At 47.7% G+C, this 12,986-nt stretch overlaps 2 protein-coding genes across 2 annotated transcripts, besides 3 other annotated features; one reads left to right on the top strand and one right to left on the bottom strand.

Moving 5' to 3' along the window:
* Positions 1 to 4,794: 4,794 nt before the first annotated feature.
* Positions 4,795 to 4,835: a microsatellite.
* A 1,540-nt stretch (positions 4,836 to 6,375) lies between these two features.
* Positions 6,376 to 6,404: a microsatellite.
* A 58-nt stretch (positions 6,405 to 6,462) lies between these two features.
* Positions 6,463 to 6,518: a microsatellite.
* A 513-nt stretch (positions 6,519 to 7,031) lies between these two features.
* Positions 7,032 to 8,097, top strand: ACLA_097790 (putative C2H2 finger domain protein; the record flags this gene model as incomplete). Its single annotated transcript, XM_001270263.1, has 2 exons — positions 7,032 to 7,314; positions 7,373 to 8,097. The coding sequence occupies 2 exons, from the start codon at positions 7,032 to 7,034 to the stop codon at positions 8,095 to 8,097; spliced, it is 1,008 nt and encodes a 335-aa protein (XP_001270264.1).
* Positions 8,098 to 9,019: 922 nt separating this feature from the next.
* Positions 9,020 to 12,863, bottom strand: ACLA_097780 (DNA repair ATPase SMC5; the record flags this gene model as incomplete). Its single annotated transcript, XM_001270262.1, has 6 exons — positions 9,020 to 10,099; positions 10,158 to 10,285; positions 10,346 to 10,418; positions 10,472 to 11,362; positions 11,415 to 12,326; positions 12,390 to 12,863. 6 exons carry the CDS (start codon positions 12,861 to 12,863, stop codon positions 9,020 to 9,022), a joined length of 3,558 nt encoding a protein of 1,185 aa, XP_001270263.1.
* Between the last annotated feature and the right edge of the window lie 123 nt (positions 12,864 to 12,986).

The raw sequence follows: 12,986 nt of genomic DNA, 5'->3' as shown, positions 1-12,986 counted from the left end.
GGCCTGAGTATCAAGATTGAGATCAATGTCGATATGTTCCTGACTCCCTGTAACCTGACACTTGTACCTAAGAGATCGCCTTCGTATGTGATAACTCAGAAATCGGATCCCGCTGCCTGGTTGCCTGCTGCTGTACCTCCATGCAAAAGTCGATGATCCTCGCGAACCTTGGATACGATCTGCGACCGTCGCTGAAGTCTGAAGACGCAGAGTCAACGTGGCGGTCTGAAAGAGATGGTCCCATAAAATTGTACCTGGAATCAAGGCGCCTATGATGTAGTCACTCCACGCCGTTTGCGACCGGTTGTTCTTGATTAATTCCGATATCATCGAAGTTGAAACCCATAGATAATGTAACTTCAAACGGAGTAGACGACACTGCAATGGACTAACTCCGCCTTGTTGATATTGATGTGACGACGTCATCCTGCATGTTAGTACGTCTGTCTACGGAGTACTACTGTCTACACAGTATGATATTATCCAGAACTACTCTGTACAGCGAGTCTGTCAGTGGAGACAGGCAATAGTAAGATGTTGCGTTGCAGCGTTGCTGTCAACATTGACAAGGCATCCAGAAGAAGCAAGCATGATCCTTGAAGCTTACCACACACACCTGAATCCATGTGCTGTATCACCTTTGTGCAACGGTGCTAGTCACTTCTAAGCAAAAGGAAGCGAGATTTCTGCATGGCCTTTGAAAGGGGCCAGCTGAAGCGAAGATTCGCATGATGGCTTTTCACTTGCGCAAAGATCGACCCCTTCCCGTATCCCCGTCTCGCGTGGGCCGTGGCTGGTCCAAGACAGCTTACGGCTTATGCAAGGATCTATCACGCGTGTGGCTGAACTGGACTGTGGAGGTTATTTGTTAATATTTAGATGTCAAGGAGCTGATACTGATAGTGATTCCCCATCCTCTTGCGGTCATAAGCCGTCATGATGCTCACGCTTCACATGTCGTTTCAAATTGGAGGTCTTGAGATGCAGTTCAGATTACTATTGTGTTTGGATTGATCTGTGCATTCACCTCTATCATTAAGTGTTTGTCTTTACGCTTGCATAGCATAGGTAAACGTAGAGGTGCCATCATGAGTTTATGCAATTGATCTGATCACTCTTGGACAATACTATGTAGTCCTCCAAGGCCTTTAAAAAGCAATAAATAGAAATAATCACAGAGATCATTAGCCAATAGTTCTAAGACACTTCCGCTGTGCTTGAACCTTATCGCATGCTTTTAATAATATTGACATTGACATATGTACATACATACGTCAAGTCATAAAAAAAACAGTTTTGATAGTCAATACTACGTACCCTGTAGTAGTAGTTAGTACGTTCATTGTAAGGAGCACTTCCACAGGGGTGGAAAAAACTCACGAGTCCAAAGCCCGCCACTAAGCGTGTTTCGGCAGTTCATCCGAGTCTATCTGTCGGACGTTGGAAAGGCGTTGGATGATCTTCGCGCATCATATCTTGATTCTTGTCAATCTCTCCTTTTTTACGTACGGAGTACGGACTACGGAGTATCTAGTGAATACCCGACCCCTTTTCCACCCTGAACTTGCGCTCTTCCAGATCTATCCCCCGTACAAAATTACAAACCCCCTTACTTTGTGCATCCTGCGGCCTGCCACTGCCAGCACCCAATTTTTGGGATCGGGTAAGCAGGGAGCCGATGAGAGGGATCTTCAGGAACCGCTTCTAAGCAATTGCAAGCAGTTCTAATTTTGACCTGTAGTGTCTCTGATCCTGTCAGTTGGAATGTGAGAGGCGGGAACGTCCTGCAGATAGCCGAATTATTGATTTCGTACTCGTACCTGGCTTAATGATCGTGACGTTCGTCCTAAGCCAATACTGGCCAAGTTTCCATCGTTATCGAACCTCCCTCTTACTCTCTTGTAGGCCTTTTTAAGTTGCAACAAGCTAGCTAGACTAAAAGCAATATGCACCAGATACAAGGAGATTCTAGATAACTAGGTGTCTACTCCGTGGTAAACATACGGTGAAGTCTGCAGAAGATCCCCATCTGTTCCCACTTCCTCCTTGACCGACTCCTCTTTCTGCGACTTTTGGGGGCCAGAGTCCGGATAACCACGAGAACTTGGACTTGGATCACGATCTAAGCGAGGTTCATAGCTCCAGCATCCATAGTCCATGCGACTCGGGATCAAGATGGGTCTTGATCTGGGTAGAGACGTGGAGCTGGGAGCACTGCGGATGCAGCCAATGGAATGCAGTGGAAGAGTACTTTGAACTTTCCTCGGATCGAAAGAGACGAAGCCCTAAAGGGGGGAGAAAGAGACAATGGGAGATCAACGCTCAGGACAAGACTTCGTTTCGAAGTTCAGATCGAAAATACGTAATAAAATTGCATGGTTACGATCATGGTCTGGAGATTTCCTGATTCCAAGATTCTGACTCCATGTTGTTCTGGAATATGGATGACTTCCATCCTTCTGGTGCTGGCATGGATCCCTTGTAACTTGTGTAAGACATGTACTATATGTGAGTGTAACTAGGAGAAGTGGGTTGTTTCGTAATAGTCTCGCCAGCTCGCCAGAAGGTGTAATTTCCGAATCCATGGATCATGCGGTAACCACGGGCAGAGAGCCAGATTGTCGAGGTTCATCAGCGTGTATCATCCGAGACTGAGTACATAGATGGGGATGGCGATTCAATAATGGGATAGCATCGCGTGGAAGATGGCTACTGAGTACTGATTATTACTGAGAACAAATCCGGTCAAAGCCGATGAGATGATGGTAAGACATCGGCAGCTTTATTCAAGACAACCAGGAAGGAGTTCCTGGGTAATTATCCCTGAAGAGAAAAATGTGTACTTGCATAATTGGCCGAGTGGAGTAATTGTAAAGCTTTCCACTAGGAATTGATAGCATTATTGATGCCATCATGCCACGAGACAATTTAACCGCATTGTCCAGTACACCTCAATAAAGTTTGAGTCTAGGAGGAACCGGGCTGGAGACTAGTAAGCTGCGATACTCAATAACAATTGCAATGATCGATATTAACGATCGGGCGATTGCTGCTAACTATCGGTTGCCAACGGATGATTCTCGGATCCAGCAGGAAACACAGATGCTACCAGTCCGCATTTTCCTTGCTGAACTATTTATCCATGGTGTTGGTTATATTTGGTCGGCGACGTAGGATGATAGTCGCTGCACAGTGGCCCAAGCGACGGGAACATTACCAGATTCGACCGAGCTGCGTCAAAAGGTGCAGCGGATCTTCGCACATGATGTCTTTTTCGAAGCAGTGGCCCAATGCAGTGTGGTAGACGGGGAAGAGCATCATCACGTCTGCTAGAGGAACTACATGGCAGCCTGGAGGACGCCGTAAGTTTGTCGACCCAAGGATCAGCCCAAAGAAAAAACAGCATATACGGAGTAGCATATACATCAAGACTGTCTGCGGCTATGCGCAGCGCTGGAAAAACGATGCACACACTCGTAACCTTAGAACGATCTTCTCGGTTCTCGTGTTCCAGAACAAATCGACGGCCTGATGATCTTCAGCTAAGCAGGCCCAGGTCGTTTCCGTCGCCCTTCTGGGTAATTGGCTTGTTCTCCCCGGCCGAGGCATCTCGTGCACATGGCACCGGTAGAGCCAAGACGCCGACCGGATGAGCTTTGAGCCTTTTGAACTTTGAACTCTGGGGCGTTTTCGAATCAGTCAGTGATCTGGGCCTCTTTGTGCTAGTTCAAGAGTTTCGAACAACGATAACACAATCCGGAGGGCTCCGTACTCCGAGTCTATTATTGACCAGGGAGATATTTACCTACGGTATGGGACTTGGTAATTATCATTCAGTTGCCTGGACAGTGAACACAGATCCAAGCGAGTCAGTGTTCCATACTGGTAGGATACTGGATCCATCGTACCTTACCTGAAGTAACTAAGGCACTTGTAACTGACTGTGTAAGAGGAAAGACATACCGACATAGATAGAGATAGGTATTGCCATGTCGCTTTGTGATCACTTCTACAGACTGAACGCATATGACCTATGGATGCTGGTTCCCCTGCATGGGCGATCAACAACTGGCAATAAACCCCTCAGTTGATCATTGATGCAGAGCTCAGCAGCGTGCTCTATTTCTAGCCATGTTCTTTCTTTTTTACAAGGAGACCAGAACTAAATCGCTTCCCCCCCACCTTGGCCTGTGATAAAGAAATCCAGCCTTCGGAAAAAGAAAGCAAAGGGGACCCAAGAATACGAATTACGCATTACGAATTTCTCTTTCCATGGGGCATGGTTGGTGTCGAGATTCCTCTTTTGATCCACCGCTCATCTGGCACTTGCCTCGTTCCAGTCTAGCCTGGGATGATGATTGACGCTCGTTTAAATTTTGCTTAAAGTTATTGGATTTCCGTTGGCTGTCAGCCCCATATTAATCTCCGGCTTCGTCAAGTTAGTATGGACACTTTGGGGCTTTGGCCCCCAAGCGAAAGAATGGGAATCGTTCAGAGATTCCTTTCTCGGTGTCGTCAACTAGGCCCTTTTGGGCCTAAATAGATCCACCCGAGGGGAGCCTCCCTTCCACAATGCATCGTGCCGCGAGTCCGCGAGTCCGCGACTCCGTCATCCGCCTCCAAGGGCTTGGTTGATGATGGGTCGCATGGGATCATCCATGTTAATCCATGATGGTAGTGGCATATAGAACGGAGATATTTCCCTTCACAGAAGAGACATCTCCATCATTATTCTTTGACTCTTTCTTTCATTTTTTTTTTTCTTTTTTTTTTTAATTGCCTTCTTTCTATATTTTTTTTGCCTTTTTTTCATTTTTTTCAGTTTTTTTCATTTTCTTTTGCTTTTCTCTACATGTTTGCGTGGCCTTTTGTTGTCCTGATTCCTGAGGGCTCAAGATTTGAACTATGGTATGGTTTATCTCGCCAAGAAAAAATGTATACTCCCTGGAAGCATACGCGACAAACCTCCTCATCTGGATTCCTCGCAAAATGAAGGATTACCAAACTGGTGATCCGACTATGATTCAAAACAGCAACCTCTACGGAGATTCCGAAGACTACTCCCAAGGAAGCTCCTATCTTCAAGCTCCCAGGCTTCCCAGCAGTCCCAGGAACGTACCGCCGAGGGCTAGAAATGTCCAGACAAAAGGATCTGCAGAGGATCATTATTTGATGTCGTATTTTAGAATTTATGATTGGCACTCACAGCCTGAGATCAGGTTCTCAGCAACGCGTGATCGTGCGGCAACGATCAGCCGTTTATGGGGCATTGGGGTGGTTGTGACTTGTGACAGGTTAAAACAATGATGACGCCTGGGTCCACTGGCAGGAGATCGTTTAGCGAAGCCTTCCCTCACGACGATAATACGTATGTTGTATTTGGGCCGTGTACAGTCAGGTACTATGGAGTACCGACTCACTAACTATCCACACCGTGGGATTTGCCTTGGCTTCCATGGTTGGTTTAGCGAGCAGAATTGAAATGATGATCGGTGATTTCCAATGGCTTACAGTTACAGGTTTGCAACCTCCTCGATTGAGGCTGGAGATACTTCCGTGTATCTGCACTAGCGCCAGACCTATTGTAATTTGTAGCCGAGCCCCCGAGGGTGCAGGATCATCAGGGCATCAATAAGCGGGAATGCAACGGGTAGAGTATAGGAAAAATCCGGATTATATTGGCCATGCATCTGTTACAGACTTTGGTAAGCTCTCTGACCTCCTAGTTGATAGTTAGGCGATAGGGGTACAACACACCACAACCCGCCGCATTGCACTCTGAGTGTGTGTGCGCTTGTGCAGTGACTCTTTTGATGCAAAGTTTAATAAAAAAAAAGCCTGTTGGAGTTGAAATGGTTTCATGAAACAGGCCAATGGGACTTCCCCAACTCGGCCGGGGTATGGTGGTCTTTGGAACGGGAGGCACACGTTTTTTTAGCGCTCCTCCTCGAGTCTCTACCCACCTAAAAAAAAGAATACCAGTTAGATCCCAATTACCAACTACCTAATCGCACATCATCGGTACACTAGTGTATTGGCTATACAAGAGCTTTTACGCCACGGTACGGAACCACGTATATACGCATGAATGCCTGTATGTGTACAGCACCTAATGGAGAAAAATCACCAACTGGATGGCTGTACTCCGTACCGGACTACTGGTCGTCATTAATTAAGCTTTGGGACGGAGGTATCAGCCCCCTTGTCGAGGCAAATCATGGAAAAAGAAAAACCTCGGGAAAATTCGTTTTTTTTTTTTGTCTGACCTATGGTGGTATTTACCCATTGTCCCTCTCTGGCTTGTTAGCCTGTAACAGGATTATTTAGTACCCACCATGAAGTTACCAGATGATCGAAGTACTCCGTAGATCAACCTTTTTTTCTTTTTTCTTTTTTTTTCTTTTATGTGTATTTTTATTTTTGAAATATTTCTGTTTCCATTCCTAAGCGAACTACAGAGAAAATAATAAATAATCATAATCAAAAATATGATAATCATAATAATAATAATAATTATATAAAAAAGAAATTAATACCGGCCCTTATCATCATCTCCATAATAACGATCCTTATTATTAAGGAACAGGTTCATCTTTCTCGGCTTCGACCATATCGGTTTTAACCTCCACTTGCCCTTGTCCTGGGTTACGGTCTACAGCCTTGAGCCTACAGCCTATCTAGTCCGGAGCATCGGCTTCCAAGCTACTATTATTATTGTATTATAATTATATACTTCGCTCCCCCACCTTATCCAGCAAATCTCTCCCCCTCGTCTAGAAAGTATAGACTCCAAAGTCTCCAATTCCTTCCCCCTGTTCCCAGACCATTCTCCACTTCAGAAGAATCAACCTGGATTGGCCCCGGGCTTCAAGTAGTTCACCGTCTGCTCGATCTTCATATATGGTTCCACTGTAGCCGCCATCTCTTCCCACTCTCTCCTTCTTCACTCTCAAGCTCTCTATTGTGCACACCCTTGTTGAGGACCTCATCCCCTCTGCCGACCATCTCAAACCTCTTAGCGCACGCTCATCATGGATCTCGCAAACCTCATCTCGCATCCCACCTCCGAGGCTGCCTCGACTTTCAAGTCGAGGTCAGCTCAGAGTCCTCCCGCCTTTCAAGCGAACCCTTACAAGCGTCTCTCCGGATCGTCGATGAGCTCTTACTTCACCTCCGTACCGACGACCGCGACATCGTATTCTCGCACCCCGCAGCCACCACTCTCCCCACCCGTCGACGACCGGCCCAGATGTTCGCTGCCCTCAATCTCGACTCTACTGGAGGGTGCAGACAGCGCAGCCGCACATGCAGCGAGTATGGTTTTCCGACTCCAGCAACATCTTCAATTCACATGGCTAACACAATGCGCCAGAACGCCAAAGAACTAGCCTCTCGGCGCATAGGGATCTTGATGCCCGTCCTCAGTCGCAACCGTATGACACGATCACCCCACATGCCTTGCCACCTACGCCGCCATTGCGTCCTGGCTCGGGTTTTCGCAGCAACGGCCATTCGCCTTCAGCCTCGTCTGTTTCCGCAACGAGCGCCAGCACGGTGATCAAGACCGAAACATATCCTCAGCCTCACATCGGCCTTCCCAGCCCGACAGATCGCTCCTCCATCTCCAGCCAAGGATCGGTGCAGCATGCGCCCGGAGCGCCGTATGCGTCGCCAGCGCCTAGCGTGGCATCTTACTCGTCACCTGTCGAGCCTTCCACACCGTCCAGCGCAGCCTACTATCAAAGAAAGGCCCCTTCAGCTCCCTTCCAGAACCCAGGCAGCGTCCCCTCAGCATCGGCCGCTCACCAGCAGCTTATCACCCCCATCACCCCCGCCTGGCAACACCACCACTATTTCCCCCCATCCAGCTCAACCGCCTACCAGCAGAACCATGATCGCTACATCTGCCGCACCTGCCACAAAGCGTTCTCGCGCCCTTCCAGTCTGCGCATCCACTCCCACAGCCACACGGGCGAGAAGCCCTTTCGCTGCACACACGCCGGCTGCGGCAAGGCCTTCAGCGTGCGAAGCAATATGAAGCGCCATGAGCGTGGATGCCATACAGGCCGCCCAGTCGCCACTGCTATGGTGTCATAATCGACCAGGCTGCGAAATCATTCCTCAATTTTACAACACCCCCTCAACTCAACCTGATCCTCGGATCAGGCATATATGAAACTAAAAAAAAAGGAAAAGAAAAAAAAAACATAAGATACCAATCCACTCAAACACTTCGAAACCCATCCCCTTCTCCCCCCCCCCCCCACCACAACCAGCGACAAGTTTTGCTCTGGATCTTCTTTTGATGATACCCCCCCCCTTGTGCGTGTTTTGTTACACTTGCTTTGTGGATAGGTGGTCCTAGGCCAGGACCCGGCTTTTTCTCTTCTTCCTGTGTATATTTTCTGAACAAACCATTTTCATGACGATAAAGGCCAGGCGTCGCTGGATACAGTTGGATGGGAAAGCATATACCATAGGAGGGCATTTGGTGATGGGAGTCCCTCCTTTTTTTTTTGTTTTTCTGGATCATTTTGGAATGTTTTTCATGTATTATTTCCTTGTGTCCTTTTTTCCTTTGTGAGATTTATGATGTGACATGACCTCAAGAAAGAAAGAAACAAACTATTTTTTTTTGTATATCTATCTGGTCAAGCTCGCCGCTGTATCTATCTATCTACCAGCTGGTGCAAGATTATGATACCCAAAATGAATTAGTCTGAAGGACTTATGGATATAGTATTGATAAATAAAACAAAGAGAAGATGGAATCTTTCTGACCATGCTTTCCTGCTATGTATAATTGGTTCCACTGTATATGTCCCTGATATCTCCCATGATATTTACATTATCCCAAGTATCACACACCTCCAGACCCATGCACATCCTGCTCTGCCCTGCCCTGAAAGTCGTGACTGAAAGATATCAAAATGCCACCCAAACGCCAGATGCATCCAATAAAGATGGAAACTAAAAATTGAAGAGGTATCACAGATAATTCAAACCATACAACACTTCATCAGGCATAGACATCAACATCTCCGTTGCTCCTAGGAACTGCGCTCCCAATTGCTCTTCCCTTACCTTTTGTCTTGGCTTCGACGTCTCTCTTCCGCTTGATCGCTTCGCCAAAATCAAGCAGATTGTAATCCTGGGGCATGTGTTCACCACTGTAGATGCAGAGGACCCTCATACCCGGCTTATAGACGAGTCCGCTGAGAAGCTTCGGTGTGATCAGGAAGTACTGACCGCCGCCTCCATTCTGGGCCGGAGCGCAGGCAATATCCACGAGGCGACCGTGAACCATCCGCTCGTTTCTTGGATCCATACCTTGGTTGATCTCGTCGACAACGCGGAATGGTGACGCTGACAAGGACTGCAGTGCCATCAAGTAGAAAATCGTGCTCACAGCTCTTTCTCCGCCGGACTGGCGATGAGAATCGAGCAGGGATAGATTCTCATTCTCTCGGAATTTCACCTGGATCTGGACCGACCATTGATCGAAATTGCTAGCGCCATCTTCGTCCTCTGCCTTGTCCAAACCAACCTGACCAGCACATCCAATACGAGCAAAGGAATCGGAGAACGCATCACTGATGCTCTTCACGAGTTCCTCAAGTTTCGGTTCCCACTTCCCTCGGATTTCGTTGATGGCATGGTCATAGTCGGAAAGTTTATTTTCAAAATCGGAGACTTTACTTCGAAGTTTTTCAATCTGTTTTTCACGGTCCTCATACTCCTTGATCACATTGGCGTTGCCGCCTTGCACAAGTTCCAGGTGGGCCTTTTCGGAATCGATATCTGCCTCAAGCTGCTCCATGTTGTGCTGCGCCAGGCTGGGGATCAATGCAAACAGATCCGGCTGCTCATTGGAAAGTTGCACAACTTTATTTGCTTCTTCGGCAAACTTCTTCAGAACTTGGGACCGAGCTTTAGAGTCTTGCTTTGCTGCTTTGACTTCGGATAGTTTCTCGTTGAGCCTTTCCTTGTGATGCTGATTGCGCCCTTGCATCGTTTCAAAGTCTGAAAGACCCTCGATGTACCGTACCCTCAGCTGAATATACTCTTCCTGTAATTTGCGTAGGGTTTCAACCGCATCCTGCCCGGTACTGATTAGTCTCGAAAAGAGCAGAAAAAGATTATCATGCTCGACGCACCGCATATTCCAGGTTAGTCTCAGCCTTGCGAATAGAGATTAAGTCTTGTCGGCCACGGATCTCAAAGACTCTTGTCCTAATCTCTCCAAAGAGTCTCTCGATATCTTTTTTCTTGGCTTCTTGCTGCCCTATTCTTCATGTCAGAGTTGATCATGGTACTAACAGGTTGAATGGTATATCAAACTCACGAATCCTTTCTGGAATAGCCCTGTAGTTAACCAAGGCTGTCTGCCTGTCCGCTTTCTCTTTTTCAAGCAGAGTCTGCACATAAAATGTTAGTCAAAGACAGAGATACAGGAAGCCCGTTGACTTACCCTTTCATGATCATAGTCCTTCTTTTCCTGGCCCATCCTTGCGAGCCTGTTCCGTTCAGAGTCTATTGTATCATTTAACTGCTTTACCTCATCCTTCAGCGACGAAATATTCTGCTCTAGCTCTTGTTGTCCCAGGACATCTACCGGCTGAGATGTCCAAACTTGCGCCGGTCGAACTTGTCTCACACGAGTAGAAATTGCGCTGGGCCCATACTCTCGACGACGGACGATTTGATATGACTGCCTTCCAGCTACCCACGAGCTGATTGGGCTGCTTTCCATCCTGTTAAATGTCTCGTCCGAAATATCTTGCAGCTTGACGGGTGTTTGATGCAGTCGGTTTTCGCTGCATAGGACAGCAAGCACGGGCTCTGGTCCACTGAGGTAATCCTTGGCCCATCCATTGAAGCCCAAGTCCATAAGTTCTCCATCTGAGACAGGAGGCCGAAAGTTGTCCAAGGGAATTGTGGAAGTCCTGATACTGATGTCGTGAAGTTTCATATCAATGTTCAAAGCCTTTTGCAAAGTTCGAAAGTCATTCCGACTTTGAGTCGTGAAAGCGATAAAATCTGTACGCTGTAACAATGATTCAATCGCGTCGGCGTACTTGGGGTCTTTGACCAAACATGTGACGACTGGGGGGCCGAAAACCTCCTTCTCAAACTTGTCCTGGTTATCTTGCAACCATTTATAAGCCTGGTATGAATGTTGGGAAAGTTTTTGGAGTTTTGCCTCCTGCTGCCCAGATTGGGAGGCAAGACCACGTAGCTGGCGCTCCGCTTGGTCAAGCTGCCCAGTCTTCGTTTTAAGTGCTTGAACAAGGGGACGTCGTTTCGATTGGATCTCGGCTGCCTGGCTTTCAAGCTCTCGGATCGCCAGCCGCTTTTCTCTCTACCATAGAGAGTCAGTCTATATTAAAGATAATTTTTGGCAACTGACTCACTATTTTCTCGTTGTACGAGTTGATATCAAACTCGGCTGGTTCCTCATTCAGCTCGCGATTAAGCCTATTGATTGCCTGCTGAATTTTGGTCGCTTCTTGCCTGTAATTCTGACCCGTCTTCTTTTCAGCCTCAATTTGACCGTTGAGATCCTTCATGGCGTCATCGAACTGTTCAATCTTCTTCACAATTTCGACGGCAGCTCGATCAGCTTGCTCGATGGAGCGCTCTTTGTGCTTGACCACTTCATTAAGCCGAGAGCAATAGTCCTGCTTCGCATTAACCGCTCTTAATGCAGGCTCTAATTCAGCCTTGAGATCCTCGTACTCTCGCTCGAGCCGCTGTCTTTCTTTTTGCTTCTCCTTGTAAGCCGCAAGACCATCTGTGTATCGGGTGATGGGGCGGACAGCTTCTAACATTTCAATCTTCCGTTTGATCTGAGCCCGCTGTCGCATTCTTTCAACATCGCCGCGTTGCATCTCTTGTCTATTCTCGAGGTTCGATAGCAAATCTTTATCGCTTTGATTATCCATCTGTAACTTCTTCTGCTCAGCCCTGAGCTTTTTTAGGCTATCATGCCATTCAATCATCTCTGGACCGGCTGCCGCCCTTTGCGTTGAATTCAGCAATTCTATAGGAGTCAAAGCAGCAAACTCGCTCACTTTGTCCTGCGGCAAGAACTGACACAGATTGTCAATCTGGATGGCGAAGGATTGAGCAAGTTTCAGAACTTGAGATCGGGAAGCCTGCTTCCCATTGATAGTAAATGAGCTTTTGTTGCCTTCACGTTTGATTGTCCGGCATACAATCGGGTTCCTGCGGAGTTGTGGCCCTTTCGCAAGTTCGATCTCGATGGTGGCTTCTCTGCAACCGTGTTTGACAAATTCGCCCGGATCTTTCGCGCGCCCTAGATGCTATATAACAAGACAGAGAACATGAGCAATGCACTAACAAAAGAAGAGGACTTTGAATTGTACCTGAGGTCCCCATCCCAAGCCCAGGCATATCGCACAGACTAGAGTACTTTTCCCTGTCCCATTTGGACCGATCACCATGTTGAGTTTCGGCCCAGGAAAGAACTCCGCAGATGTATAGGTCACAAAATCAATGACTTTGATGCGCACAATAGCTCCAGGTTTGTATCCTTCCTCCTCCTCCTCCTGTTGACCACTAGCTGACGGCCTTGTTTGCGAGTTGGAGGACATTCCAAGTTCGAGGTGCGTTTGTGTATGTTCGGGGGTATCTTCCTCTTCGTCTTCATCACTGCTAGACGCATCGTTTGTACGGCCATTCCTTTCTTCAAAGGCGTTGCTTAACCGGGGTCGCTTGCTATTGTTCGAGACCGGTGACACGGGCGTGGGGTCTCTCGACGAGGCTGTCGATGTTTCCTCATCCTCGTCTTCCTCTTCTGAACGTCGCCGACGGCGCGGAACCGTACTCGCAGACGGCATGATACCGGGGAGGCTTGAGCGTCTAATCCCGCCAGCAAACTCGGGAGAAAAAGTCTTGTTTTTGCGACTCTCCGATACAGATCTTTTGGGCGGGTTCCTGCGCGGGTGTCGCGACGCGACTCC

This window comes from Aspergillus clavatus, genomic scaffold, assembly GCF_000002715.2.
Source record: "Aspergillus clavatus NRRL 1 1099423829804 genomic scaffold, whole genome shotgun sequence".
NCBI classification, from domain to species: Eukaryota; Fungi; Ascomycota; class Eurotiomycetes; order Eurotiales; family Aspergillaceae; genus Aspergillus; species Aspergillus clavatus.
The sequence above is the reverse complement of the archived record's forward strand: the minus strand, read 5'-3'. Positions and strand labels throughout refer to the sequence as shown.